Source organism: Silurus meridionalis, chromosome 20, assembly GCF_014805685.1.
Source record: "Silurus meridionalis isolate SWU-2019-XX chromosome 20, ASM1480568v1, whole genome shotgun sequence".
NCBI lineage: Eukaryota > Metazoa > Chordata > Actinopteri > Siluriformes > Siluridae > Silurus > Silurus meridionalis.
The window spans coordinates 4,238,679-4,266,514 of NC_060903.1; the positions used below are offsets into that span (position 1 = coordinate 4,238,679).

General features: G+C 39.1%; 1 protein-coding gene across 3 annotated transcripts; it reads right to left on the bottom strand.

Annotated features, from left to right (window-relative positions):
• Window positions 1-925: 925 nt before the first annotated feature.
• On the bottom strand, window positions 926-27,732 carry eps15l1b (epidermal growth factor receptor pathway substrate 15-like 1b). Of its 3 annotated transcripts, XM_046876060.1 has the most exons (25): window positions 27,652-27,700; window positions 25,719-25,760; window positions 24,890-24,979; window positions 24,429-24,476; window positions 24,228-24,329; window positions 24,018-24,080; window positions 23,494-23,619; window positions 22,919-22,978; window positions 22,399-22,671; window positions 21,096-21,256; window positions 19,916-20,072; window positions 19,181-19,246; window positions 18,951-19,036; window positions 18,511-18,583; window positions 17,901-18,062; window positions 17,436-17,633; window positions 17,193-17,345; window positions 15,967-16,081; window positions 14,369-14,469; window positions 13,570-13,633; window positions 9,925-10,004; window positions 9,540-9,633; window positions 5,827-5,981; window positions 4,392-4,408; window positions 2,706-2,837 (listed from the first exon to the last, which is right to left on the bottom strand). In XM_046876060.1, exons 1-24 carry the CDS (start codon window positions 27,676-27,678, stop codon window positions 4,394-4,396), a joined length of 2,511 nt encoding a protein of 836 aa, XP_046732016.1. In that variant the 5' UTR covers window positions 27,679-27,700; the 3' UTR covers window positions 2,706-2,837; window positions 4,392-4,393. The 3 variants fall into 3 exon arrangements, with proteins under 3 accessions (XP_046732015.1, XP_046732017.1, XP_046732016.1); XM_046876059.1 differs by lacking the exon at window positions 4,392-4,408 and having other exon boundaries at window positions 926-2,837; window positions 27,652-27,732; XM_046876061.1 differs by lacking the exons at window positions 4,392-4,408; window positions 5,827-5,981 and having other exon boundaries at window positions 2,696-2,837.
• Window positions 27,733-27,836: the final 104 nt, after the last annotated feature.

Here is a 27,836-nt window from a genome sequence, read left to right on the forward strand (position 1 = left end):
GAAAATAATCTGTAGTATGTGCTAGATGACTAGACTAGATTTGGCTGTAACGAAGTGAAATACTTTTGTTATCCACGATCGGAAAGACGCACGTGACTTTAAGGAATGTATTCCTGTATCCGTGGAAAGTGACATGAACATAAATAAGTAGCACCTGCACCCATGGCTCAGTCGTACGCGCCAAACCGGTAAGTATGCGCGACCTTGCCGACGCCGAGGACTCGAAGCTTGCAGCGTGTGCGTAAACACCTGCGGAGATGAAATAGAGATGCAAGCCGAGAGTCAAAATATATGCAAGAGCACAGAGTTAAAATGTTAAAGGATGAAGATTACCCAGGTTAATTAGGTTAATTAGGCAGGCAAATGCATCTTGGTACAGTTACCAATACCAGTATGTTTTCCTTACCAATACACCAGATGTTGAGTGTAGCCCATGAGTGAGAGACAAACCAATAGGGAATTCTGATCACTGAAACTGTACCTATAACAACATAATTAATCGTGCACATGCTCAGTGAACGACTGAGGTGAAAATGACTAAAAAGAGTCAAAAGAATGGCTAAACTCACATTCCTGCTGTATCATGACTTCAACTCAATAGAAAACTCATGCAAACATCTGTTATTGTGTGAGGGATCTTACTAAGAAACCCAATACAGAGGTTTGATTAATGCTCAGGGTTCCATGTGAGAGTTCTTTGCATTAATATTGCCAGGATTGAATTTCACGTTGTAGTAAAAAAAAAAAACCACCACAAAAATAAAAATAAAAATGAATAAGAGACTCATGCTGCAAAAAGAAATATTTTCATTAGTGAAATAAGATAAAAAACATTTCAGGTGTGCGGGACACCTGAACCAACACTGTAATCAGAAATGAATCCGCGAATCTGTATGTAATTTGACTTCATTAAAAATAAATCCCATTGATTTTCATCGATTATTTGAGTTTAATGTGAAAGTCAAGCAAATAAAATCCATCTCCATTCAAACAAATCCATACAAGCAGAACAAATCAGGCATGTTATCAGGACCGCTTAACAAAATATAAATACTTCTCACATTTGCTGTTGATATACAGAAACTAAAACAGAAAATATTATGAAGGTAGTGTTGGACAAACACAATAAATATATTAGGACATAAAGAAATAACACCATATACAGTATAAAGCCATAAGAAAACGTTCTGAAAATCGTGTTAAACAAATCAGGAATTCCGCTTCACCGCAATTGTTCCTGCAATCACAATTTATACATTATTTTACCATCAGTGAAAAGCGACCCTTCGGAAAACAGAAAAACTGCACAGATCGATGGCTGTGCGCTCGTAAAGGGCAAAAACAATCAAATCACACTCTTATAACTAAAAATACATCATACTTGGAATCAGTTCATGTGCTGATACTTGGCCTGAAGTTTGGTTGTGTGTACTGAAAAGTAACTTAAATCCCAAAATAAAGCATTACTACCGAATGAGGTTTGCTAACTGCTTCCAATATGCGCTAACAACATGACCTTTAATGCACTGAGTAAATGATCAAAAATCACTTCGGTGATGTGAGGTGTGCTTGAGTAACAGAGCCGAAACGGGCAGTAAATGATGTCCCCCGTGATTTCAGATCAACCCTACAGTCATACACGCAAGCAGCAGGCGAGCGTTACGTTTTTCCACTTAATCCAGAATTTAGATTTTTATCAACTGTACAGAAATTAGAAAATCTAAATCGCCTGACTAACGATTTCCCAGCAGTCCAATGGTGCATGAGGTCTGACGTTTCACCGTGATAGCGTTCACCACTTCACTCTTAATTCCTATATGCAAAAGTTTCATGCACCGAAATAGTACGGAAAAAAACAAAATGTACGTTCGTTGTAGAAAAATAAGACTTTGACAAACGTAGCAAAGATTGTCCCTATGTCTAATGAGTGCATATAGCTAATACAGTATTTCCTTGCTAATCTGTTGCTAAGATAGTACAAAGCTTGAACCCTAACATATCAAATCGAACAAATGCAGTTCTAATAAAAGATGCGTATAAATTGTTTAATAAAACGTGTATTTGAAGTGAATATGTTTATGGGGTTGGTATGTAACATGGCTTGGTTTTAAATGATGTGAGGTTTCTTTACTAGAAAAGGTGCTGATCCGTGTCTTTATAAAATGCTCCTATTTTAGAAAACAATAAATACGGTGCAAAGTAGGTGGACTTCTGAATAACAAAATAAAATTTCATGGCCAAAGCGAACAGAGCATTAGAAGAGTCTTCTTTTTATCAAGGGCACTCTTTTACCAGTGTTGTATTTGGTAGAGCCAAAACAAACAAATAAACAATTTAAAAAAAACTGTCTGAAGCAATTTTTAATTATATTAAATGTGTCTGTTCAGCTTATATAACCTTTGGTCATTTGTTCAGTCATGGTTTTGTCTCATATCACAATGCGTTTTAATTGGAACCTGAGAGATGAACCCATGAGATTTGGTTTGCCTGTGTGTTGGGCAGCGTGGGATAGAGTGCAATTTTAGCAGCAGAGAAAACAACTGAGTTATGTGAGCCTCAAAGCTCGGGGGAACGCTCGACAGTAAGAATTTCAATAGACCCGGTGTTCTGTTATTTTTTTTACCCTCGGAGGAAGTGGTATTTGGGATAGCTATGGTGGCCCTGGGTTCTGGACAAGGCTCTGTGGACTGGCCTCACGTTCTGGACATGTCGACCCGGCTCAGAGCGAGAGCCAGCTCCAGATCCTGCTGTTCTTGGAGGCGGAGCCTCTTCAAGCGCTCTTCCTCCTTCTTACTCTCTCGCTTGGCCCACTCCAGCTGCTCGACTTCATTTCCGAACTAAGAGAAAGCAAGACACAGAGAGAGGCTTACATCGGATATGTCTGAGTAACAGCAAACACAATAACAAACACACACACACACACACACACACACACACACACACACACACACACAAATAATACACTCAGGCATACATGGCATTGGATGGACAGATTGGTTGATTACGATGAAGCATATGAATGTTTCCATTCATTTTTTTATATATATATATAAAAAAAATCTTATTGATCAGTTCAAATGACAAATCTCTTGAAAAATGTTGCTTTATTTATACCACAGCACTTGAATCTGGTAGGACAAAGAGGTGTTGATTTATTTTCTAACAGTAGCTCTGACGCTAGTTTGGTCTGACACTTCTCCGTAGTAAAAGTTCATTTATAGGCGATTGTACAATGGAAGGTCCATGAAATCTAAATAAAAATGGATTCAAATGTAAAAGCACCATTATTGACTTGATGAAGTATTTAACAAAAGAGACAATTATGAAAGGAGTCTTCAGTGTCAGCACTTCTGTAGTTTGAGGAGTTTGAGTTTTGTGGTTTGTCAGCAACAGGAAAAAGCTGCATTTGTGTTTTATTAACATCAAGAGAGGAAGGAATGAGAGACGGAGAATGACTTGCTTTAATTTAAGTAATGACAGAAACTTGCCTTGCAGAATAGCCAAAGGATTCAAAGTAACTAACGGATTAAAAGGCCGATGTTGTTCGTTAATAAATTCAAAATCGGCAAATTGCTGTGGTATAAGATGGAATAAAACTCTTCATTTCAGGACATGCTGTTATAGGAAAAAAAGATCAACTTCAGGGTGGTGATGCATTCCAGGATAAAAGCGATGATTATTTTTCTTTAACAGCACACCCCGTCAGGTGTTATTCCGTGGGTTGTATTTGATGGAGGGGTTTCATTTACAGTGGAGGTGTGATTCTGTTCCACAACAATCTGACATGCTCAGTTGTGATGCCACCCAACCACAAAACTTCAATCAAATCATTGACATCTCATAAATTCACCCACGTTCACTTGGTATTTTTTTGGTATGCTGAGAACGCTGATATTAATTTTAATAGCATATTAATTAACGATCACACTTTGAAGTTACTTTCATTTTGGTTTGACGTGACAATTTCGAATACATGAAATAGTAAAGCGGTGAATCTAAATGCATGACAATAGACATGCAATTACAATTTCTCACTGCACAAATGAATGACCAGTGAAGTGAGCAATGAAAAACGTGACGCACCTGAACCCCAACGTTAACCCCATTCGTTGTGTGAGATTCATTACAGTTGCATGTGCTTTCGCTTTCTGTCCCCAATCCACACGTCTATTCCAAATTATAATCAATGTACAGCAATTAAATGATGCCTACGTGCTTATTCAAAATGCAGCATAAGCTTAAAGGTAATATTGCATCTTTATTCTGAGTGAGAGCCAAATAAATCTGTTTTCACATTGAAGGTGAAGAGGGTGGGGCAGGTGCTCGCTGTGGTTAACACACAAGCACACATGAAGCTCGGTTGTGGTCACCAAACGATTGTGCTGACTTACCTTCAAATGTTCAGGGCCTGGGAGAAAGACACATTGCAACAGTTCTAAAGCAATGAGGACTAAATAAAAAAATAAAATAAAAAACACCACCACAAACAAGCTCATGCTACACACGAGGACACTACAAACATATACCACTCGCCCAATTGCACAACAAAACACATGCAAGGGCTGTATACAGTACAATAAACAACATGCAAAAGCTGGAGCTAAGCACTAAAAAACACTAACACGGTCATTTTAGACTGCGGGACTAAATCGTGTCGGCGTGTTTTGGACTTACCTTCACAGTGGAAGTCAGATCTACTACAGGATGAAACCATAGCGTTACTGTCAAACGAAGTGAAATCTTTAACCCTATAGCAGATCGAACACTAAAAATAGAGATGAAATAGCTAGGGTTGTTTAAAAAAAGAAAAAAAGAAAGGCAGAAGTTGCACTGTCAAACCCGAGGACTTGCAATTTGGTGTTTAACACTTTGGTCAGGACGAGTAGGTGGTTTTACCTATTGCACTTCCTGTTTTCAGGAGGTTAAAAAGTCAAGCTCTCACACTAAAGAAGGCATAAAGCCTGTATGTAGATGCCAGTAATGTGCTGTAGATGCAAATCATATACTTACACATACTGGATAACAAGTAATAGCAAAAAGCACTCACATGCACTTGCATAGTAAACAATGTATAATTTTGTGTACATCATACACATAAATCATATATAATTATATATTTGTGATGCCTTTAAGGGCACACAATTTTAAATGAGAGTTTGATGTTAACCTCTAAAAAACAAAAGAGCTTCATTTTTCTATTTTTCCATGTAGAAAAAGGCTTTGGTACGAAATGCAATGACGAAGTTGAGCTGAGTTACAGCAGAGACTGTGCTGAGCTGGATCACAGACTAGGTGATGCTGTGTGATGGTGGTGATGGTGGTGTTAACCTGAAAGGGTGAAGCTCTGGACAACTTTCTCGTCTATATTTGACAGGGTGAGAGTGAGAAACAGACTGAAGGTCTAAAGTGTTCGCTCTATTCCGAGGATAAATAGTGTGTACTGACTACTAGACAACGGATCCGTATGAACGACACTGCGCAGGAGGCAAGCAGGTTCAGGCAGACGCAAAAGTGTGACTGGATGCATGGTTGAGGAACACAACAAGCATTAAGGGAATGGTTAGGAGCTGCAGGGCTGCTACACTGTACAGGTCTTAAATGCTGCTGGCTATTGGTTTAGACATGAATGGCTGAGGAGAGCATGCTGGGACTAAGACATAATGACAACACAGCTGCAGCTGGATGAACAATACAATATAATACAATACGACGCAACAGAAAGCAGCACAATGGATACAGGTTACAGGACGTGCTTGCATGCCTGTAGGGACACTCAGAGCTGGCTATGCTGGACACACCGGCAAGGGTTAACTAGAATCGACTTACTGCTCTAAGGTCTGCAAGAGTAAGAGAGTCTGTTAAGGTGGATCTACTTGGCTGAGGCGAGGAGCGAGAGTCCTCGCACGGCCCCACAAAGCGGGGAACACCGTGCGTTTGTCTATGAGCGCCAACTCCCGTATGCGTTCCTGCTGAACATGTGCCTAAAACAGTTTAGAAAGAGCATTGATTAGAGAAAGAGGGAGAAAAAAACCTTGAAATCACTGTTCACATTTTCTGAGCGCTCGACCTGACCCCCGAGCAAAGCAGAGGCATGGGATCAGGCCGTGGTGCGTTAAAAAAGCTCGACTTGCGGTGTACCAAAACCAAAGCAAAGGTTTCATTTCTGCAAATTCATGCCACGTTCAAAAACCAATTGCAACGCCCGTGAGCTGTTACAACTGTTGACAAACAAAACAAACGTTTCTTGAGGCTTTGTAGTATACAGTTCTTTAGTTGCAGCTCGGGAGATTCACTTCAGTCTGTAGATGGTAGTGCCTTCAAAATGTTGCTGAGAAAAAAGGAACCAGGGTGTGAGATGTGGTTTATGAAAAATAAAGCCTCCTTATCAACAATCACCCGTGTGCCACTCTCTGAGTGCAAAAGGGCAAGCAGCAGCTGCTCACAGCAAGTGAAAGACTGGTTTTAGGGCTTCCTCTGTTTTTATCAAGGGCGAGGCACAGCATGTAAGCGAAGCGAGTTATTTACTGAAAGCTGCAGCGGAAACAGAAAGCAACAAGAGAGAGAAGTGAGCAGAAACTGGCATGAGGTGATTTTTTAGGCACCCATGAGAAACTCAGGCCACTTCACAATCTCACACCCTTAACTGCACTGCCTCATTTTTATTTTCATTTCATAATGTCCTTAAGACATGCATATTTAGTTTTTCTTTCCTCTACACTATAACAGTGAAGTGCAGAAGCCTGCACATCTTTAAGACAAGATGAAAAGACCAAACATTATATATATATAATGTATATTTTTATAGAAACATTTATGGCAGGGAAGTAAAATAAAGAAATGTGTCAGTTGTAGTATCTGTTCAAATAATAATAATAATAATAATAATAATAATAATAATACTAATATCTCTGTAAAGAGACAATGTACATTGTTAAAAGTGTTATACAAATAAAAAAAATGAAGAAGAAAATGAAGAAGGAGAATAGTAGTAAAAGCAGTGGTGAAAAGGCTCTGAGTTATTGATTGGAAGGTGCAGGGTTGAAGCTCTCTCTACCCCAAAGAACCCCACCTTCCCAACAAACTAGGAAATGTGGAGAAAGAATTTCTTGACTGCAGCAAAAAGATGCGATTTTTCCACAGACCGTGGAATTTGTAACGCACGATGACGTGCCTGTTATATTAATATTATACATATTGTATGACTTGATTATTAATTTGATGACATAATGAAAACGAAATCAGTGAGAACTTTTGTTTTAATAAAACACATTGCAGACTAAAATGGAATGGAAATAAAATCAAAACTGATTCTTTCTGTGCAGCCTGATGGTTGGGGAGCCCTGCTCTAATGTATCTAACAAGACTCTTTCTTCTTTCTTTTTACTAGTAGTAGCAGCATTAGCAGATACAAGTGCAATAACAGCAGTCATAGTATCATTACCATCAGTAGTAATATTAGTAGAGAAGGAGTGGTAATATTTCTAATAGTAGCAGCTGTTTTATTATTACCATCAATATTATTATTATTACTATTATTTATGCAGTAGTAGTAGTAGTAGTAGTAGCAGCAGTAGCAGTATCACAACTTGTTAAAATTAGCAGCAGGAGGAGGTGTTGCACAGAGAGACGTTTTTGCTTCAAGTTGTAAAGCAGAGAACATACGAGGGCATGGACACTTTTAGCTGGCCGTGGGAACCTCGCACTTGCTGCTTCTCTGCAGGGTGTGAAGTGTGTACAGCGATCAGATTCTCACACAAACTCTTACTCTTTCTCAAACATACACACACACACACATACAGTCTCTCTTCTCTTCTCTGCCCCCTGCTCCATTGCTACATTCGCTCTGTGATATAAGCAGCACCACACCTATGTCGACAGTGACAACAGAAAAACAACTCGACCTGGTACCGCGCGCGCACAACAAACATCGCGGCGCAGGGCTTAGAGCTTTGTAAACAACGCCCGAGTGAAAGGTCGAACCGATCGTTCTCAAAAAAGGCACATGAATAAGAAGAGATGCACAAGAATATAGGTGGTGCAGATTCTGAGAAATGTCTGTTGAAAAAAATCATAATAATAATTCTGACAAGGACGTGGATGAACCGAAATATGACTCATATGCCGATCAGACATTGTGGGTTGGGTGGGAAAATTTACCAGTCTTTTCATTTACAGTATGAGCTTAAATGCTTGGATCGCTACACTTGGTGTTTGATGAGGATGGCATTTCAATTCGCATTCGAATTTTGAGAAAAAAATATTTGCATCTGCTTTCTTACTCTTCTGTTCTCCATGCAACCCCTATCTGAACTTCTATCTAACGTGACACCCCTGCTTCATATTGTGCGCACAACAAACAAGGCTGAAGGTCACAGAAGGGGAAATAAACACACACAAAAAAAGAAACGAAGAAAAACTGTGGGTTTACTGGGTTCTGCACCAACAACCAAGTGGTTGCCATTTCAATTCTTGGGTGTGGCACCAATAACCTGCTGACTCAGAATGAAAGAGGTGGTTTTTTTATTTTTTTTTTTTCAGTTGGTCTTCGCTTTTCCTTATTTTGCTGTTCATACTTAAAAAATCTAAATATATATATATATATATATATATATATATATATATATAAAGCAGAAGTGTGAGGGAAAATATCACGGCCGATCGTAGGGCTGTGCATGACTGACTATCGTGTAATCTCGGGTAGCAGTTTCAGGAAAATGAAACTAGAATGAATAGTAAACGTTTGTAAATCATGATATCAGTGTTTTATGTAGAGAGGGGGAGTGTGTGAGAATATATGGACTGAGCTTCGGAATTAGATGGCAGACATCAGAGCAGTACGAAAGACCGAAATGTTTGTTATCGCAAATGCAAAACTAAAACGAAAATAACACTTCAGTACTGCTATAAGTCGAGCTTCAGCTCATTCCGAATGAAACATTTCACAAGTCTTTCAACAAGTTCAACAGTACATGACTAAGTGAAAAATAAAACAGACATCCTTGATACACAATATGGACAAAAGTAACGGGACACCTGACCTTTCCTGCCATATGTGGGTCTTCTCCAAACTGTTACCACAAAGCTGGAGCCACACAATTGTAGAGAACGTCTTTGGATGCGGTATAATAAAATTTTGCCTTTACTTGAACTTGGAAACCAAAACCTATTCCAGCATGGAAATATGTAGATATGCTTTACACAGGTTGGAGTGGAACATCTCTTGAACATGAATTTGAACGCTTACCGCACCCCAGGCTTCCTCATCTCATCTACATCAGTACCTGGCTTTACTATCACCCTTGTGGTCTAGTGGGATATCATCTCAGAAGAGTGGCGAGAATTATAAGAGCAAATTGGGACTAAATGTGGAATGCGATGCTCAAAAAAAAATAAAAAATAAAAAAACACACCATACTTTTGACCCGGTGTCCATAAACTTTTGGCAATATAGTGTATGTTTATATATACGCTAAATAGATCGCAGACCACACAGTAAAGCGAATGAAATATACGTTGATCCAGTGGATGTTAACACGTACCATACGGTGGTGGTGCTGGTCTGGCTGGTACTGTTTTTTTGGGTGGAGGCAGTGGGTAGGTGGGTTTTCGGCCTGTACGTGGCCCACTGGAGACCTTAAAAAGACAACACAGGTTTATAAACAGATCTCAGCCTCATCAGCGAACAGGACAATATGTGCTGTGTGAGGATGGTAAAGAACATGCCAGCGAGCTATTTGAATGCTACACTTAGTTTAAAAATTCCCCCCCAATTATCCCGGTAACTCGTCGTGATTCCTGGTGAGAGCATAAATGAGCAGTTATGGGCAGATGATAGATAACAACGACCGGCGGTGCACGATGTGCTCGTGCTTTCCTGCGGCGTGATTACTGAATAGGCCGTTTCACCGGTGACCTCCCTCCTACCTTTGACATATTTCCAAAATCTGCAAAGCCACCGTTCCCGCCGAAGGATTCGGAGAAAGAGCCCGTTGGAGCAAAGGGATCTATGTTGGAGAAAAAGAAGACAGGAGGGGAGACAAACACAGTGCATTTTATTAATTCGAAGACGGGTACACATTTTCTCTGAATTACAGTCCATCGGGTCAGCGGCAGCGTCACGAACAGCCCGGGAGCCGCACGTTTATTTTAGGCGCGTGACTTTACTAGGGCCACACTGTTTAGTTTTCCATGACTGCTACTGAAAAGCATGAAAGTTCCCCCCCGTGCGATGCTTATGACGTATGTCTTTAATTACCTGATTAGCGAGTTAAGTGGAGGCACTGTTCGATGGACTGTGGCAAACAGCCCTTATCATCCAGGGCAATGGAACGCAATTCATGACTTCGCGAACAAGCCGGTAAACAGAGAGAATGAAACAAACACTTGCGCACGCACACAAATCACATCTCCACAATGGGCTGCTTGTCTCAGTGACCGCAGAACTGGCGTTCAGCAAGCCGATATTACAAGTGGAAACCCCTGTGTGTTTATTCCATGCGTGCTACACAGGACCCGTAATAATGCAGCACACATAAGCCAGTATTCATACATTCATACTAGGTGTACGAGTCTGTGTTTTTCATAAATTAACCCTATTTCCTCAATGAGAAAACAGAAATAGTGTGTAGCTGTTCGACATCTATGGCGTGAGAGGGAGGACGTAAGCAGTGGCACAGCTGAAAAGTCTCAGTGTTCCTCAGGAGTTTTCATGCAGCAACGTTAGCAGGCCTTTCTGTTTGGCCACAAAGCGAAGCCTGTATAAGGCAGCACTATTTTAGGAACAGCTGCTGGATTTCTTTTTCTTTTCGTGCAGGTAAACGCTCTATAAATAGCCTTTACACCACAGGAAAATCTGAAGCGCCGTGGATGAAACAGAAATTGTGAAAAACACTTGTGTGAACTTCATGACTTCTTCTTCTGGAAAGCTCTGGTATACTATATTAGCTCCAACTGAATTGCAGGTTGGAAAATTCCACGCATAATGGTGGTGAATTCTTAAATCTGACCAGCCAGAAGGTGCTGGTTAATTTTCTATCGCAGCGGCTCGGATAGTAGTTCCGGTTTTAAATAAATTCACAGCTTATCTACTAAAACATCTTTCTATAGTAACAGCTAATTCACTATTTCTTTACTGTATGGATGTAATATTAAATTATTCTTCTTTTGGCTGCTCCCATTAGGGGTCGCCACAGCAGATCATACGTCTCCATACCCCTCTGTCCTCTACATCTGCATGTCTTCCTTCACCACATCCATAAACCTCCTCCTTGGTCTTCCTCATTTCCTTCTTCCTGGTGGCTCCATCCTCAGCATTCTCGTACCAATATACCCCATGTCCCTCCTCTGCAATACTCTGTCTCTACTCGCACCACAAACATCATCATCCGCAAACATCATAGTCCATGGAGACTCCTGTCTGACCTTGTCTGTCAACCTGTCCATCACCCCTCAAACAGCAAAGGGCTCAGAGCCAATCCTTGGTGCAGTCCAACCTCCACCTTGAACCAGTCGTTCCTACTGCACACTTCACTGCTGTCACACTGTCCTCATACATGTCCTGCAACACCCTAACACAACAGACTTCCTCATACAATACCACAACTCCTCTCTTTGCACCCTTTCATACACTTTCTCTAAATCCACAAACACAATGCAACTCCTTCTGACCTTCTCTAAACTTCTCCATCAACATCCTCATAGCAAATATTGTGTCCTTATTGCTCTCCCTCGGCATGAAACCATACTGTTGCTCACAGATGGTCACCTCTTCTCTCAGCCTGGCTTCCACTACTCTTTCCCATAACTTCATGGTGTGACTGATCAACTTTATTCCCCTGTAGTTACTGCAGGTCTGCACATCTCCCTTATGCTTAAAGATCAGTACCAGCACACTCCTTCTCCATTCCTCAGGCATCCTCTCCCCTTCCAGAATCTTGTTAAACAATTTTGTTAAAAACTCCACTGCCATCTCGTACCATACCATACCGGTATGTCATCTGGTCCTACCGACTTTCCACTCTTCATCCTCCTAATCTCTACTATCACTCCTCCCCTACTAAACCGATTCACTTCTTGCTTCACCATCTCCACATCATTCAACCTTCTCTCTCTCTCGTTTTCCTCATTCATCAGCTTCTCTAAATACTCCCCCCATCTTCTCAACACACTCTCCTCACTAGTCAACACATTTCCATCTCCATCCTTAATTGCTCTAACTTGCAGCACATCCTTCCCAGCTCTTCCCTCTGCCTGGACAATCAGTACAAATCCTTTTCTCCTTCCTTAGTGTCCAACCTCTCATACAGCTCCTCATATGCCTTTTCCTTGGCTTTTGCATCTCCCTCTTCACCTGCTGCTGCATCTCCTTGTACTCTTGCCAACTTTTTTCATCACTCTGCTGATCCCAATTCTGTTTCTCCAACCTCATTCTCCTGATGCTCTCCTGCACTTCTTCATTCCACCACCACGTCTCTTTGTCTTCCTTTATTTCCAGATATCGGAATGTAATATTAAATACTCATACAACAAAATCTTCAGTTTGTAAGTCATTAAGTGCTTTCTAGGTTCCCACTCTGCATTACTTAGTAACGTAACGAGAGTGGGTGAGAGAACACGTGTGAGAGAGAAGCTCATGAAGCACAAAGTTCCACAAGATTTGCTCTAAAATACCCCATCGTGTTTTAGTCCTTGCATCATTGTAAATATTGTGTCAGTAAATCTGAACTAATTTGATGTGGTTAACAGCTTGGTCATGCAGCTCGTGTGTATGGGTTAACATAGGAGGAACAGTGTGGCTGCGTGTGTGAGAGAAAGAGAAATAGAGACTATTGCACAGTGTGTGTGTAAATTTTATCTAGCATCTTCTCTCACCAAAAGAGTCACTCCGATACCCAGAAAAGCCCTCGAGCTTCCTGTTATAGACGATTTTGAAAAGGCTAACCACAGAACGTTTATGAAATGATGAAAATGACCAACGAACAACTGAAATGTTTAGAAAAAAAACAAAAACAGGAACGCTTAGGTTTGTGAAAACAAATACATAAACAAAGAGATAAACCTGATAAACAGCACACAAGCATGATCATCTCATTATTGTTTTTGTTAGTTAGTTGTTTTTGCATTGTGCTGTATTGAAACCGGCACAAACAATTCTTGATAATGCAACAAAAATGTATACATGGATTTTTTTTCCCCACAGAACTGTTTGTTTTTCCTTTTAAACTAAACCTGTTCTTTCTTTCACCTTTACAGTTAATGAAACTGAACAACCTTTAACCGAGAATTTCATCAGTAATTTCAGCACAGCAGTGAGCTCGTGTCGCACAAAGGCATCCTTGTGCTCTATAACGATGACGTAGCCGTTTTTACTGTCATCTCTGTAACCGTTCCAACCAACTCTTCATTTAGTGGAAAATGAACAAGGACCCCAAGTCCTGTTGGTTTGCGCCAGACAGTGTCTCGTACTGCGCAGTGGAAAAAATTCATCGTTACGTGTTTGTGACCTAAACGGGGGGACGTGCAAACGGATTACGCAAGTGAGTAACTGAATTTGCAGTAAACATACAGTACCTGACCCTTTAAATTTAGGAGAACCGCCGGATGTAGGATTCCCCTGCCTTCCAAAAGAGCTGGCCTGCAGCATGAGAAGGAATCAGAGAGGATAAAAGGGAAGAAAGACAAATCAGGAGAGAAAATACCATCTCTTCATGGTTTAGAGAGTACAGTAAGTATACGGTGCTTCCCCCGGAGGAGTTCCTCATTTTAAAGAAACCACAAATGCAAACTATAACACGGTTATAATTCTTTACTGTGAACACTAAAGCATGTTTTGTATTTCTCACATTTGTTTCCTTTCATGTGACTAATAACACAAATTCGAGGACCAGGTGTATGTAATGGTCTGGTGAAACAATTCACATGGTTAAATTGATGGCAAATCTGCCTGCTGACAAAATTAGAAAGGAATTTGCTTTATATTCCTACTGAAACACTGCAACACACTGACTAAAAGCAACTGCAACATACAAAGATCATTTGCATTTAACCCAACATGCATTAAATATATAGAAAGAAAAACATGTGAGATCTGTAACAATGGTATCTTTTTATCTGCCCACAGCCAAATTAGCAAAAGTGCTTGTTAAACAGGCTCTTCACTTATTTTATAAGATCTTTGCATGCAAAATTACTAAGTTATATATATATATGTTGGGGAAATATGTTTACATTTTCCTCAACTAAGTCATTGCTTATAAGAATTCATAAAAAGGGGTGCAGTCATTTAAATGACATCCGTCCTACTTAAGACCTTTAACAAAACGCTAGAGACCATAAACTCATCCAAACACACCCTTGAAAACCCACTTACGTTTAACGAGCTGGTGGGACTGTTAGTGAAGCCTTCTGATCTGCTAAAGGGGTCTCCGAACGGGTCGCTCTGTTTAAAGGGATCTCCACCGAATGGGTCAGCTGCAGAAGAAAGACGAATTGTTCTTAAATACAGATAGTTAATAAATAATTTTTTTTTACATAGTTAATCTGATTTATTGGATAAACATGGACTCGGACATTAAATAAAATACAAACACTGAAATGCAGGTAGTTATCGGTGCTATTTTCGGACACATTTTTCCCAGAAGTGAGGAATAAAACATTATGGAAATTAACTTTTTGGGGAAATTCACACTTTTCTGTTAATGAATTAGGGCTGCAACAACTAATCAATAAAATTGTTAATACTCGATAATGAAATTTGTTGTTAATGAATGCTATTATCGGTTAGTGGGAAAGTACAGAGTCAACCGGCAGCAGGAAAAAGGGTGCGTCCCAAGTCAACCAAGGCATCGAAGCATTTTATATTAACCTCAAGAAAGAACTTGCAAGTTATAAAGAGCGGCGCTTGTGTGGGATGGAAGTACCCCAGTGATGCACAAGCACATAAAAAGAAAACACACTGGCATCACAGACGAAAGCGAAACATTAGCATCATGAGCAAAACCTGCATCATCCTCATGTGAAAATCGTATATTTTAATGAAGTGCTTTGTGTAAACTGTTTGTAACTTCGGGACAGTCATCACTGGATCTGTTCTGGCGTGACTCACGAGCATCAGCTCGCTCGCGACATAGTGATGGATTCAATTCAACCGGTGCGAACAAACACTAAATCTAAAAGCCTGTTAGCTTTCTGCGTTTCCCCGTTCCATTCTCTTTTATAGCATTTGTCTACTACAACAGTAACTTATCTGTTTACAAACGTGATTTACTGCGGCTTTACTGCCTTCAAAAGCTTGTATATTCGATTTAAGCATAAATCATTCAATTATTATAAAAAATGTAATTAATTGTATATCCTAGATGCTTATGTATTTTTTTTTTTACAAAAATTATATTTTATATAGGTTGTTTATATACAATACAAATATTGATTTATACAAATTGCTTCATCTTTTATACTCAAATGCTGTGGTTTTATTTTTTTTTTTTTTACAGAAAGAAACAACCCAACATGCACTTGTGTAAAGGAGAAATCCCCCATGCACTCCTCAACAAGCAGCTACTATAAGCTTTAAAATGTCAAAACTGGAGATATTTGAAATCAATATGTGGCTTTTGGATTTTTAAAGTACACTTTTATACATAAAAACCCTGAATTAGAGTTTTAGTTATACTAAGCAAAATATCCAATTAAAAAAATGTATATGTATTCGATTAATCGTTGGAAAAAAATTATCGTCAGATTAATCGACTATCAAAATAATCGTTAGTTGCAGACTTACAATGAATGAAATGTCATTCTTTCATCAGCTAGGCTTTGAATATATTTACTGTCTGCGAGTTATGCATTAAAAACCTCCAAATAGTGCGTTACATTAAGTCAGACCTGCAGCATTGGGGTTCTGTCTGACCTCAGCACAGCACTCACACTGAAAGCTATAATTTCAGTTACCCCTGTACATCACAGCACCTTTATTGAAGGGGTCACTTTTGAAGGGGTCCTCAGTCTGAAAGGGATCCACGCTGAAGTTCTGAGCGGCGTTGTTATTAAACATGGCCAGCCTGGACTTGAAGGAGGAGTCCTCCTGAAACAGACGTACCATTCAGAGATGATGTTTGCTCTCCTGCCAGGTATTAGGGAGGAAAATATTATCAATGTAAGCAGAAGGAGGACGCTTTATACTGCGTCACAAGTGCAGCCCTCATCTACTCATTTCCTGCTCGGGAGACGTGACGAAGATCGTGAAGGTGATGTCAGAGGAAGCGCGTTTCCAGGGAAGTGGGTTTTGACGGCGAATGACACGACTGGACGTACAAAGAGTGAGTTATGACGGGAAAGGAACGCTTTTGGAGCGCTATTTTCAGGATCGTAACTCCAAGAAAAGGCACCAAATTAATTTTTGTTAGCTTGGTGACAAATGTACGGACGTCCTAAGAGGCCATGCATAATAAATGTTTTTCTTTTCTTATTATCACGACGTCATTTTCGCACGATCTCGACGTAACAAAAGTTGTTTTCTTGTTATGTTTTCTTTTCTAGTATTTATCATGACTGCCTTATTTCCTGATTTTCCTTGCACATCCACTACATTTACATTATTACATGTATTCACCAGGTCAAATGTGAGACTTCTTAAGACCTTTTTAAGAACATTTAAAATGTAATTACTACGACCTATATTACGACATAAAAAACACATATGTAGTTAGCTTCTGGATTTGTTTGGCTATGTTTGCAACGAACAGCTGATTGGCTGTTGCATGTTGGTGTCATTTAAATTCATAATACAGCGAATTGTATTTGGACTAGTGAAAGAACTACAACACCAAGGAATCAAACAAAAGAAAAATTAAGCCCTAAAATTTCTATTTTTAGATTTGAGACTTTTTTTTAAGACCCTGTGGAAACCCTGTTACGGCACTTGGCAGACACGGTTATCCGGAGCAACTTACAATGATCTAATTTTATATAACTGAACAGCTTGTTGGTGCTGGGATTTGAACCCACAACCTTCCAATTCAAAATACAACACCTCATCCACAGCCATATGTACATAGTTATGGTTATTATCCATGATGTAGCAGTGACGCCGCCTCTAAAACATGCTCTTGTGCCGAAAACGCCGACTAATTAAGTTCTAAACGCGGAAATGTTCTACAGTAATGTGCACAGTATTTATTAAGTAGCATTCTCACCACGGTGCTACGGATTCCTGAACCCTCCTCAGCAAGGAGCTGCTCAATTTCAGCCAGATTGCACGTGCTGCCATTGAGAACTTTGTCGAACCGCTCAACGGTCTTATTCAGCTGCTTCTGGCTTTCCTGAATCTGTGAGATCTTCTCCCGTACCTACGTGAAGTGCGAGATTTCAACAGAAAGAAAGAAATCGTTTGAACACCTGCTTGTTTTAACATCTGGGCTGCGTGTGGTGCTTCTAACCTCATCCATCTCATTCTGAGAGGTTTTGAGCAGTTTTAGGATGCTCTCCAGCTTGGCTTTTTCTGCACACAGTTTCTCTTCCAGTTGCGTTTCCTCCTGTTCCAGGCAGTACAAATCTGTCTTGGTCCTGTTCAGCTCCTTCTCCTGTGTCTGCTGATTTGCCTCTTGAGATATGATCTGTGCCTGCATGGAGGAGATCTGTATACACACACACACACACACACACACACACACACACACAATTGACACAAGCACACACTCCTGTTCTCTATTGATTTCTCTCCATCACGATAACCACTCTTTCTTTCTCTATCTCCCCTCTAATTCACAATATCGCTCTCTTTCTTTCTCACTCTCTCTGTCTGTATCTCTTTATCTTGGTCTGTATCTTGCTTTCTGGGTCCATGTTTCTCCTTCTTGGTCTGTCTGTGCGTCTCAATTTCTTAGTCTATCCATCTTTCTCACCTTGTTGTTCTCCTCCTGGACCTTGGTCTTAGCCTCAGTCACTTTGCACTCCAGTTTGCTCCTCTGTTGCTCCATATCCTGCAGTCTGCTCTGGGCGCCAAGTGTCTGTCGTTCCAGTTCTTTTATACTGCTGTTCTCTTGCTCTAGGTCCACTTGCATGCCCTGTACGTACGTACACACACACACACACACCTTTCTATGTACACAAGCAAGCTCAGAAGAAAAATACAGAACTTTGCTAGAGTAGAATACCATAATTTTAACAATGGTTCCAGGTGTGTGTTTTGTTGCGAGCTCAAGATTTTATCAACTGGCACTTTATCTGTACTTGAGGTTAAGGAAGCAGAAGTGCACAAACACTAACAAACACAGACCGACACAAATGCCACTGGAACATACGTAAGAGCCCCTATACGAGGTGGTATCAAAAAGTTTCGAGACTAATAGCGATAACTGGTGCTATTCTGAACTTTTTGATATCAGCTTGCATCTGTTTGGGGTTTGGGTCATGGTAGTTCTTGTAAAGTGTAGAGGAAAATGCTGCTATAGTAGAGTAGATAATGCTGATTGCTGTTAAAAAATAAATCATTTCGTTCAGTTTGAGCCTTACATGAATTTCGCTGTTCTTCTGACGAAGGGTCTCCTCCTTCTGCCTGATCTCCTGCTCAATGATGCGCTTCTCGCTGTTCAAAAAGACAGTCGCTACTTAAGTAGTTTTTACTGCAGAATAAACTGAAAAAAGACACAGAACCTACGTAAAGCTGTAAGAGCACATGACTAACGATTTTAAATTACAAACAATCTATTCAATTACATCATTTTCAACTACATTGCACCTATTACACAAATTGCTGAGCTGACTAAAAAATGGCTACACCCACCTTATGTGGTTATATTAAATCACTCTACTTAGCTTTAGCTTATCCTGTAGAATTAGAATACAGGTTTATTTATATACATCTCTAGTATCGCAGCGGTCACCAGGCCACAGGCGAACAACCAATAAACAGAAGCACATGCAAATTTACCATGGTGCTGAAAGTGTCTCACCTCTGAAGCTGTGCTACTTTCTGGCTAACATCATCAAGCTCTTTGTTTCCTGTCAACTCCACAGGCACCACTGTGTTACTAACCTCCTAAAAAAAAAAGAAAAGAAAAGGACAACTGAGCAAAACACAGATGTTCAAATTAATGCAAAACATAGTATAACGGGTTGTAGTGCGTGCAAGTAACCACTAGATGTCGGTACTACATTTTATAAAAGGTAAAAACCACTTTACTCTGGACATGACGGAAAGTCCTGTCATTTCAAAACCGACCGATGAGGAGATTTCTGATGAGACTGCCTAAGAATAAAGAGATAAAAAAAAAAAGAAAAAAAGGAAAGAGAAAATTAATTAAAACATTTGAAGAACCGAAACCGTTTCATAAAACCTCTCACCTCTTTAACCATGAAAAGAAAGTACTGATTCTACGCATGACATGTGCATATTAAAAACACACCTCCAATGCATACAAAGTGCATAAAAAAATGCATGCATTTTCATGTAATAATTCCACACGTAGCAGTGAGTTCCGATACAAAATTATACAAAAGTAAGCCAAAAATTTAAAATTCTTCACAACAATTAAATCTCTCTCCTTGAAGTTCTTGATGATCCAATAAAATGGTGAATTTACAGTAGTTGCAATCTTACTAGCATGGTTTTATCAGATCACTCTATAAAATTCTGGATTTATTAAGGCAGCAGACTTTGTGAAAATTAATATCTATGTCATTCCCAAAACTTTTGGCTATTGCTGTACTTTACCCAGCCTCTAGAGGGCATTAAAATCAAGTGTCACGTTGTCCACCATACAGTACGTGCACTTCAGTGGCTCAGACATCACCTTGAGGAACCTGAAACTGCTAGTTTTCCTTTCACCCAAGCATGAATACCTACAGTCATGCTTATCTTTGGCAGATGAGCGCAGACACCTTAAGTTAAAGTGTACACAGTTCAGTATAAACTCACGGTAGAAGCAGCAGAGACCCTTTCTGAAGGAGGAATCATATCGGGGTTCAGACTCTTTGGAGGTTCAACACCTTTGACTGCCTGCTGTATGAGGTGCATGGCCAGACAGAACTGCTCTTTAGTCAATAAGCCAACACTTTTGGTGTCTGCCAGTGACCTAAAAAAAACAAAGGAGAGCAAAAAAAATACCCCGGGAATTAGTGACAGCTGTGACAGATGTTATCATTCTCCTTGCAAGTCACAATGTTACATAGGTTCTGGTGTGATTACTTCAAAACTATATCTGCCATTAATATTGATGTTTGTCCTGGTGTAGTAATTATTAAGGTGCCATTAGATTTATCACGGTACAACACAAAGCAGTTCGATATTTTGGCCTGTACATCTTTGATAACCAGGTACAGGCTTTCGATTCTTTGGAAATCTCCAAGACTACTAACTATAACTCATTGGCTTAAAGACAATTAGAAAAAGTACGATATTTTATTTGAAGTAATCCTGGAAAATGTACCAGTAGATGGCGACCATTTCTTGTGTACTTTAGTTCTTGTCAGCGTCCACCCCCTGACTAAACCCTGTTCATTTTATTTTTCATTATTATTATTTAATTATTTATTTTTATTTTAACTTCTGTAATGGGAATTTTATAGTACCATGTTATTTTCTCTTGTTTTCTAATAGGTTTGTCAAGTTTTGTTTTGGTAGAGGAGGTTATATAGTTGTGAGGGTACAATTATATATATATATAAAAAAAAAAAATTCTATTAAAAAAATGGTTAGATTAAATTATGTTTCAAAAATGAAATGTTACAGAAATGAATGATATTTCATGGCTTTTTCTTTTGTTTTAAATATTGGATGGTTGGGGAACATTTTTTTTAAAAGCTGCTATGTCATAAGTGTTTCTTGGATGTTCCACAATATGAAATGTAACTATACAAAAATGTATAAAAAAGTACAAATGCACTGTATAATTTTTGGATAAATAAACTCGAGTAATAAAACAGTTCAGACTGTGTTTTTATCAGGGGGAACAGCTCCAGGGTGGTAACAGTAACAGATACACACACCACCCTACTGTTGATTATTTTCCTATAGCATACCCCATCGAGCTTTAATCCTTACATGACCAAGTAAGACTGAATGTGAGAAAAAATCCAGCATGTGTCATCATCTTTACCAGATGTGGGCCAGGACACTCTGGGGCAACCCGGAGTTAATAAAGATGTCCTTGACTTCACCTCCTCCGACCATGCTGTCGAAGTCAGAGTCGGCTAACTCGAAAATTTCCTCATACTGCTCCCTGTCGTCCTGAGGTACCACCCAGTTTGTCGAAACAGGCTACCAAAACACACACACAAAAAGAACACATCGATTTCCATATTCAGTTCACACACTTATAGAATTATTACGTATCATTAAAAGTTCAAACATCTAAACTAAACGTATAAATGGATTTTTTTTTACTTTGACACAACACTTGTAAACAGGTTCAACAGAAAATTCCAGAAAAAGAAAACACTCTTAGTGTTGCAATACAAACATGGTATGTCATGATGACATGAATACAATAGGCATGGGGTATCAGGCCATGCTGAGAATGCTGAGGAACCAGTTTTGCTTGCACAGATTCAAAGCTAAGACAGCACATACAGGTTAATAAAAAGTAAACTCTTGAAAAGAAAAAAAAAAAGAGATCCTAAATAAGGGCCACTTTGGATAGCAAGTCAAACTAATTAGCGAGACTTGGATACAATTTGCTGTGAGGATTACAAGTTCAGGTTTATGTCTTTCATTTTTAAACAAGTTAATACTTGAGGAAACATCTGACTTGCCATAAAACACAGACATAAACTTTATCCAAAAGGCACTGTAAACGTTTCTGCAGGTTTTGGGCCGACATCTGATACAGTGTTCTGACTGGGTGGGAATGTTTGCCTTCTCTGGGTGGTAACGTTTGTATAACAATCGAACTGCCATTTATTAGCTGCTTTAAAGCCCCATTGTTTATTTTACAACCATAGAATCATTTCTACGCCACATGTCTTATCGGTCCTGTCACGTTTAAGGGTATATTCAGGCATTTTGGAAAACGCTGGCTAGAGGTAGACGTTTTGAAACCCAAAATTTAAACAAATATCGCCCCTCCCTTTAGCGTGCCTACGCAAGAACGCCCGAGTGCTAGTTAAACAGTGGGAGCTTCCTGAATGAGCGGTCTCATTGTCCGTATTGTCTGATTGGTGCTGGTTTACGTTTTTTGTTTAAGGGTTTTATGGGGCTTGGGGTGGAACAGGTTTGGAGCTGCCATAATTTCAACAAATATTACAAAAGATGTTCTGAGTATTAAGTATTTGGAGCACTTAGCAAAAGCTCATGAAATAAACTATAAATTGTGTTGTATTAACCTCTGGTATGAGATATTTTTTTAATCTTTTAATTTTAATTGACTGGATTTAAAATCTAAAGAAAATTTTGTGTTTTACCTGCTGTGGTGCTGGGCTAGGACTAGGGCTTGGGCTCAAGCTCCTGAAGGAGTTTGAGGGTGATAAATTGGAAGCAATGGTCAGAGGGCTCTTGGACAGAGGTGTTGTAGGCCGAAGGTTCTCCTTCAGGAGGAAAGGACTGGAGGGTAGAACAGGCACAGAGCCGGCCAGAGCAACTGCACTCTTCTTCCACTTGGATTGCGGAATCAGGGATGGCGGTAAAATTGAAGGAACGGTTTCTTTCTCTCGGGCTCGGTATACCAAATGCATAGCCTTGAACAGAGAAGAAAACGAGCTCTCAGTGAATCACCACAAGCACTAAATATGCACTTTTGTCCTCATACATATTGTTTTTAATTGATGATTAACGTTATACAGACTCTGTTTATACCATAAACCTTGCAACTCAGGACCAAGTTTACAAAACAGATTATAAATGCACACTGATTTTTTTTTTCTACATATTACACAGTTTATAACCCAATGACATAATAATAATAAATGCAAGTTTTCAACTCACCACAGCAAACTCTTCTTTATCCAAATGTCCATCCTTGTCAATGTCACTGAGATCCCAAATCTGACAAAATAATAAAAAATATGCAAAGAATATTCTCAATGAACAACCTCTAGAAATATTTGTATACTTTTATTGTACTATTAATGCATAATATAAATAAAGTAGTAGTCAACCGTAATAAACTATTTATAGTTTGCTGCTGAAATGCTGAATTCTGTTTTATCTGACAAATGCTGGCTACAAAGTTTAAATGAATTCCCTCATAAAAATAATTGATTGTTTCTACAACAACAGTTTAGCTGGCAGACTTGCTTATTATCGTCTAAGACCAATAATCTTTTTTAATTTTTTTTTGGAAAGAAACACTTGCGAAACCAGGAATCGTGGTAGGATTTTTTGTTTGTTTGTTTAAAAACAGCTTATGTCGTTTATTATTGATTTATAAATGCAAATGTGGTATGAGAGGAATAAAATCCTTCAGGTTGTGCTGTTTTAGGAAAATATCACAACTGTAGCTATGATCATTTTCATAAAACAGCAGGGTTTGTTGTAACAGAACTTTGTTTGTAACGTACCTTCCCAAGCACATCCAGTGGCAGGTTCGAATTGATGAGAACTGGTTTTACTTTATCTCCTGACAGAAGTCCATTGATGGGTAAGAGACTCTCGAATATGCCGTCATACTTAGCTTTTTCTTCAAACTACAGTTTAGGATAGATAGAGATAGAGAGGGAGGGAGGGAGGGAGGGAGAGCCAGCACATGCTTAGGACAAAATGAGGACCGTGTAAATTACAGCAACAAATATTTAGTGAGTTAGGTGATTATCAAACACCACAAGTAGCAAATGTGTTTGTTTGTTTTTTTAGTGAAAATCTTAATAACTTTGCATTTGTAAACATCATCCAAATAGTTTGTAATATTCTATTGAGAAACATGGGGGCGGGGTCAAAACTTTTTCACACAATGCTATTATGTAGCACATTTAAAAAAAAATTTTTTTAAAAATTAAAAAAAAAAAGGCCTCCACCAGTGAGAGGAATTCACAGCAATGAATCAATGATTTTACATTTATCTGAGATTTTATGTAAATATTCTCACTTTCACTGTCCATGTAGAGTCGCTGGATGAAGTCAATATTAGAGAAGGGCTCCCAGTGTCTCTCTACAAACATACCAACAAAAAATGAAATAAAAATCATTTACTTTATATACAAGTTAGTTTTAGATTTTAGATTTACTTTTTGTAATTCAGCTTCAATACCAAAATATACAGTGACATTCTTCATCACAATCGTTAAAACGTCCTTACAAATTTAGGAGCAGGTATTGATAAGGTCTGGTTCAAGCTGGCCTGACTGACATCGCCACCATTCTGCGCTGAAGCTACAAGCCTTAGTGCAACAAAGAAACCCTACAGAGCGAGAAAAAGACGGACCAAAAACAGACATCAGTACAGAAACTGTACACACACATTACTCAGGATGAAATAATATACAACTAACACGTTTACCCGCTTGTCCAAGTAGCCCTTTCCCTCCGGGTCTGACAAATCCCAGATCTAAAATAATAATATATGAGAAAATTATAATCTTAATATGTTACCAATTACAAAAATAAAACAGGAAATAAATAACAAAACACATCAAGGCATGCTGCTACAAGAACATTCACATTACAGCAGTTATAAACAGTCGTCTCTTCACCAGCCGCTCTTTTCTTTTCACTCAAAGTAAAATTAACAAAAAAAAAGGTCGGTGAGAAAATTCCATGTTATATAATGATTCCTTATAGAAAAGACGTAAATCGTTACTCTAGGAACTATAAAGTATTAAATGAGACCGTTAATATAAACCTGTGATTTGTACGTAAATCAATCCAATCAGAATGGACATTTCATTAACACTGTGGAATGCATTTGTAACAGTACATGTATCTCCATTAGTTTTGGGGGTGCAGAGCTATGGTTATTACCTTGCCCAGAGTGCTGTCTGAAAGTCCTGACCTCTTCAAAAACTGTGCTGCTTCAGCTGCACCAACTTTACCCAAGTTCCCTGGGTCCACCTGCACCAACGAATACATACAACAAAGTAACAATAACATTCGCACTAATACATTCAACACATCCTATCGTGAAAGATGTCTCTGTGTACTCCTCATGCGGCCATCCTTATCGCTTATTTTTGTTTCTTTACTTATTATTAACTCTTAACAATATACCTAATATCTCCACTGATTACATATGATGAGGAAAACATTGCCCGCTGTGTATTTTATACACACAGAATGTTGAATCTAATGTTCAGCTTGTGCATAATGAACATGAGAGGTGGCCAGGAAAAACTATTCACATGTTGAAATTCTGACATATCCCTCATAAACACTGCTTCATTTACTGTAGAAAAAAGAAAGTAAACAATCCTAATTTGAATGGCATGCTGTTCTGCGAAACATCTCCTCCCCTTTGTCTGGTGTATCCACACTGTATATACGCTACCCAGCTGTTAGTCACTAGCTGTGTCAGTGATCAGATCAACTGTCTCGATAACCCATCTCTAGTGGATACTGAAGGTCCTACTGCCGGTCTGAAACCCTACAGGCTTTCTGAAACTAAAAATATTTCACTTCTGTATGTTTTTTAAACACATTAATTTCTGATAATTGAAACCCTGGTTACTCCCGAAAGTGAAAATGGAGAAAATGTTTTCAAGAAAGAAAGACCCCAAAAAATGTAATTCTTTTCATTTTCAGTTGTTTAACTGACTTGACAGGTTCCCCAGGAATGTGCAAAATACCACGTTACCTGTCTGTAGAAGGTTTCGTATGCAGGATTTCCATTTGATATCTACAGAAATAACATACAGTGCAAGAGAAAGATCAGCAAATCAATATTTAAAGACAGTAAAAATAATAAAAAAGATAAGCAAATCAGTCATTAAGGCTACGTGGTTCTGATCGCAAGGTTGTGAGGTCAAGCCATGGCACCACCAACAGCAAGGACGTTAACCTTTTAACAGAGGTGGTATCTCAGCGGGTAAGACTTTGGATTGGAAGGTCGCAAGTTCAAATTCCGGTGCCACCAAGCTTAGCCCTTAACCCTCAACTGCTCAGTTGTAAGTCAAATGCCATAAACATTAAGATTTTCCAAAAAGTTCATCTGTATTATGATTCTGCAGCTAAGAACTGATGTGCCCATCCTAAAGGCTTATACTTATCACAACTTTATTCTTTGACTATATTGTGTATGGTAATGTGGTCTTCTTCTATCTCCAGTTTGGGGTCACCACAGCAGATCATCCATCTCTAAAACACACTGTCTTCCAGCTGCATGTCTTCTCTCAACACATCCATAAACCTCCTCCCAGGTCTTCTTCTTTTCCTCCTGCTCCATTCTCAGCATTCCTCTACAGATATAACCCATGTCCCTCCTCTGCACATGACCAACCCGTCTCAATCGAGCCTGTCTCACCTTGTCTACAAAACGTCCTACCTGCACAGTCCCTCTAATAATCTCCTGTCTAATCCTGTTCATCCTCAACACTCCCAATGACAATCTCAGCATCTTCAAGTGTTCCACCTCGAGCTCCACCTCCTGTCTTTTAGTCAATGCCATGGTCTCTAAAACTATACAACATCGCAGGTCTCACCTCCTCAGTCTTTTAGGTCTCAGTCTTTTTCCCTTATCACTCCTGCCACACTCCTCCACCCTGCCTGCACTCTTTTCTTTACTTCTCCAAAACAATCTGCATTACTTTGCACAGTCGACCCCAGATGTTTAAACTATGGATACGTGTTAATCGTGTATAACTGTGGAAGAAAATATTATTGTATAATCTCTGTCTCTCAAAAGAAAATTTCCTTATCTCTTTTCTGCACATATTTCACTTTTCAACAGTGTCTACACATCTCTTTACTGCTATAGACTTTATAATTATTCACTCTACATGTTATATACATATTATATATGCTGTACATATAATTACATATTTATCTACACTTGCAATTTGCACAATTGTTACTATTTGCACTTCTGGTAGATGCATTTCATTGCTGTGTACCTGTACTATGCAACGACAATAAAGTTGAATCTGTCTATCTGTCTATCTGTCTATCTATCTATCTATCTATCTATCCCCTTAATGATGTCTCAGGGACTTTTTCCATGATTTGCTCACCTCTGGCTTTAACTATATCCCTATTGTTCAACTGCATTAAAGTAAATATTCTTCTTCTTCGGTTTCAGGGGGTTAAAAGTATGTGAAGATGTTAAAATTAGACCTCTCTCCTTGTTCAATCCCCACAATACCATACTAATGGTAGTAAATACAGAATAAGACTATAGACATGAGTTGTTTATGTAACACACACAGACTCCTGTCAAAGTTAAAGCAAACACAGATGGGGTTTTGTCGACCCCCCAGACAAAGACAAATAGGTCGCAAAACAAACCTGGAATATAAAATATATATATATATATAATTCCAGGTGAAATGTTAAGATAAACGGACGCGTTTTCCTGTCACAGTTCGAGTCTCTCAGTCGGTTTGCGTTAGCTTTCATTAGCCTCATCATTTCGCCAACAAAAACAATAAAAACTTCATTTCACGCATTTACAAAGCAGTCCTTATGAAAGTGTGCCGTGTCTAGCAGGCTTAAGGGTGTGCGATAGTCGTCGTGAAGTTTTCAATTAATAAAAATAACAATAAAATAAAAAAAACTTTGAAAGGTTGAGTTACCTGAGTCAGTGACATGAGCGCCGCCATGTTTCCGGCTTCTGCCCGCCGCTCGTGCACTGCTCCACTTCTCCACCTCGTGCACGCGCGTCAACAATTTACATATTTTCATTTTAATAAAATGCATAGTTTTTTTTCTGCTAGTGATCAATATCTGAGATTCCTTCACATTTTATAAACATTAACTC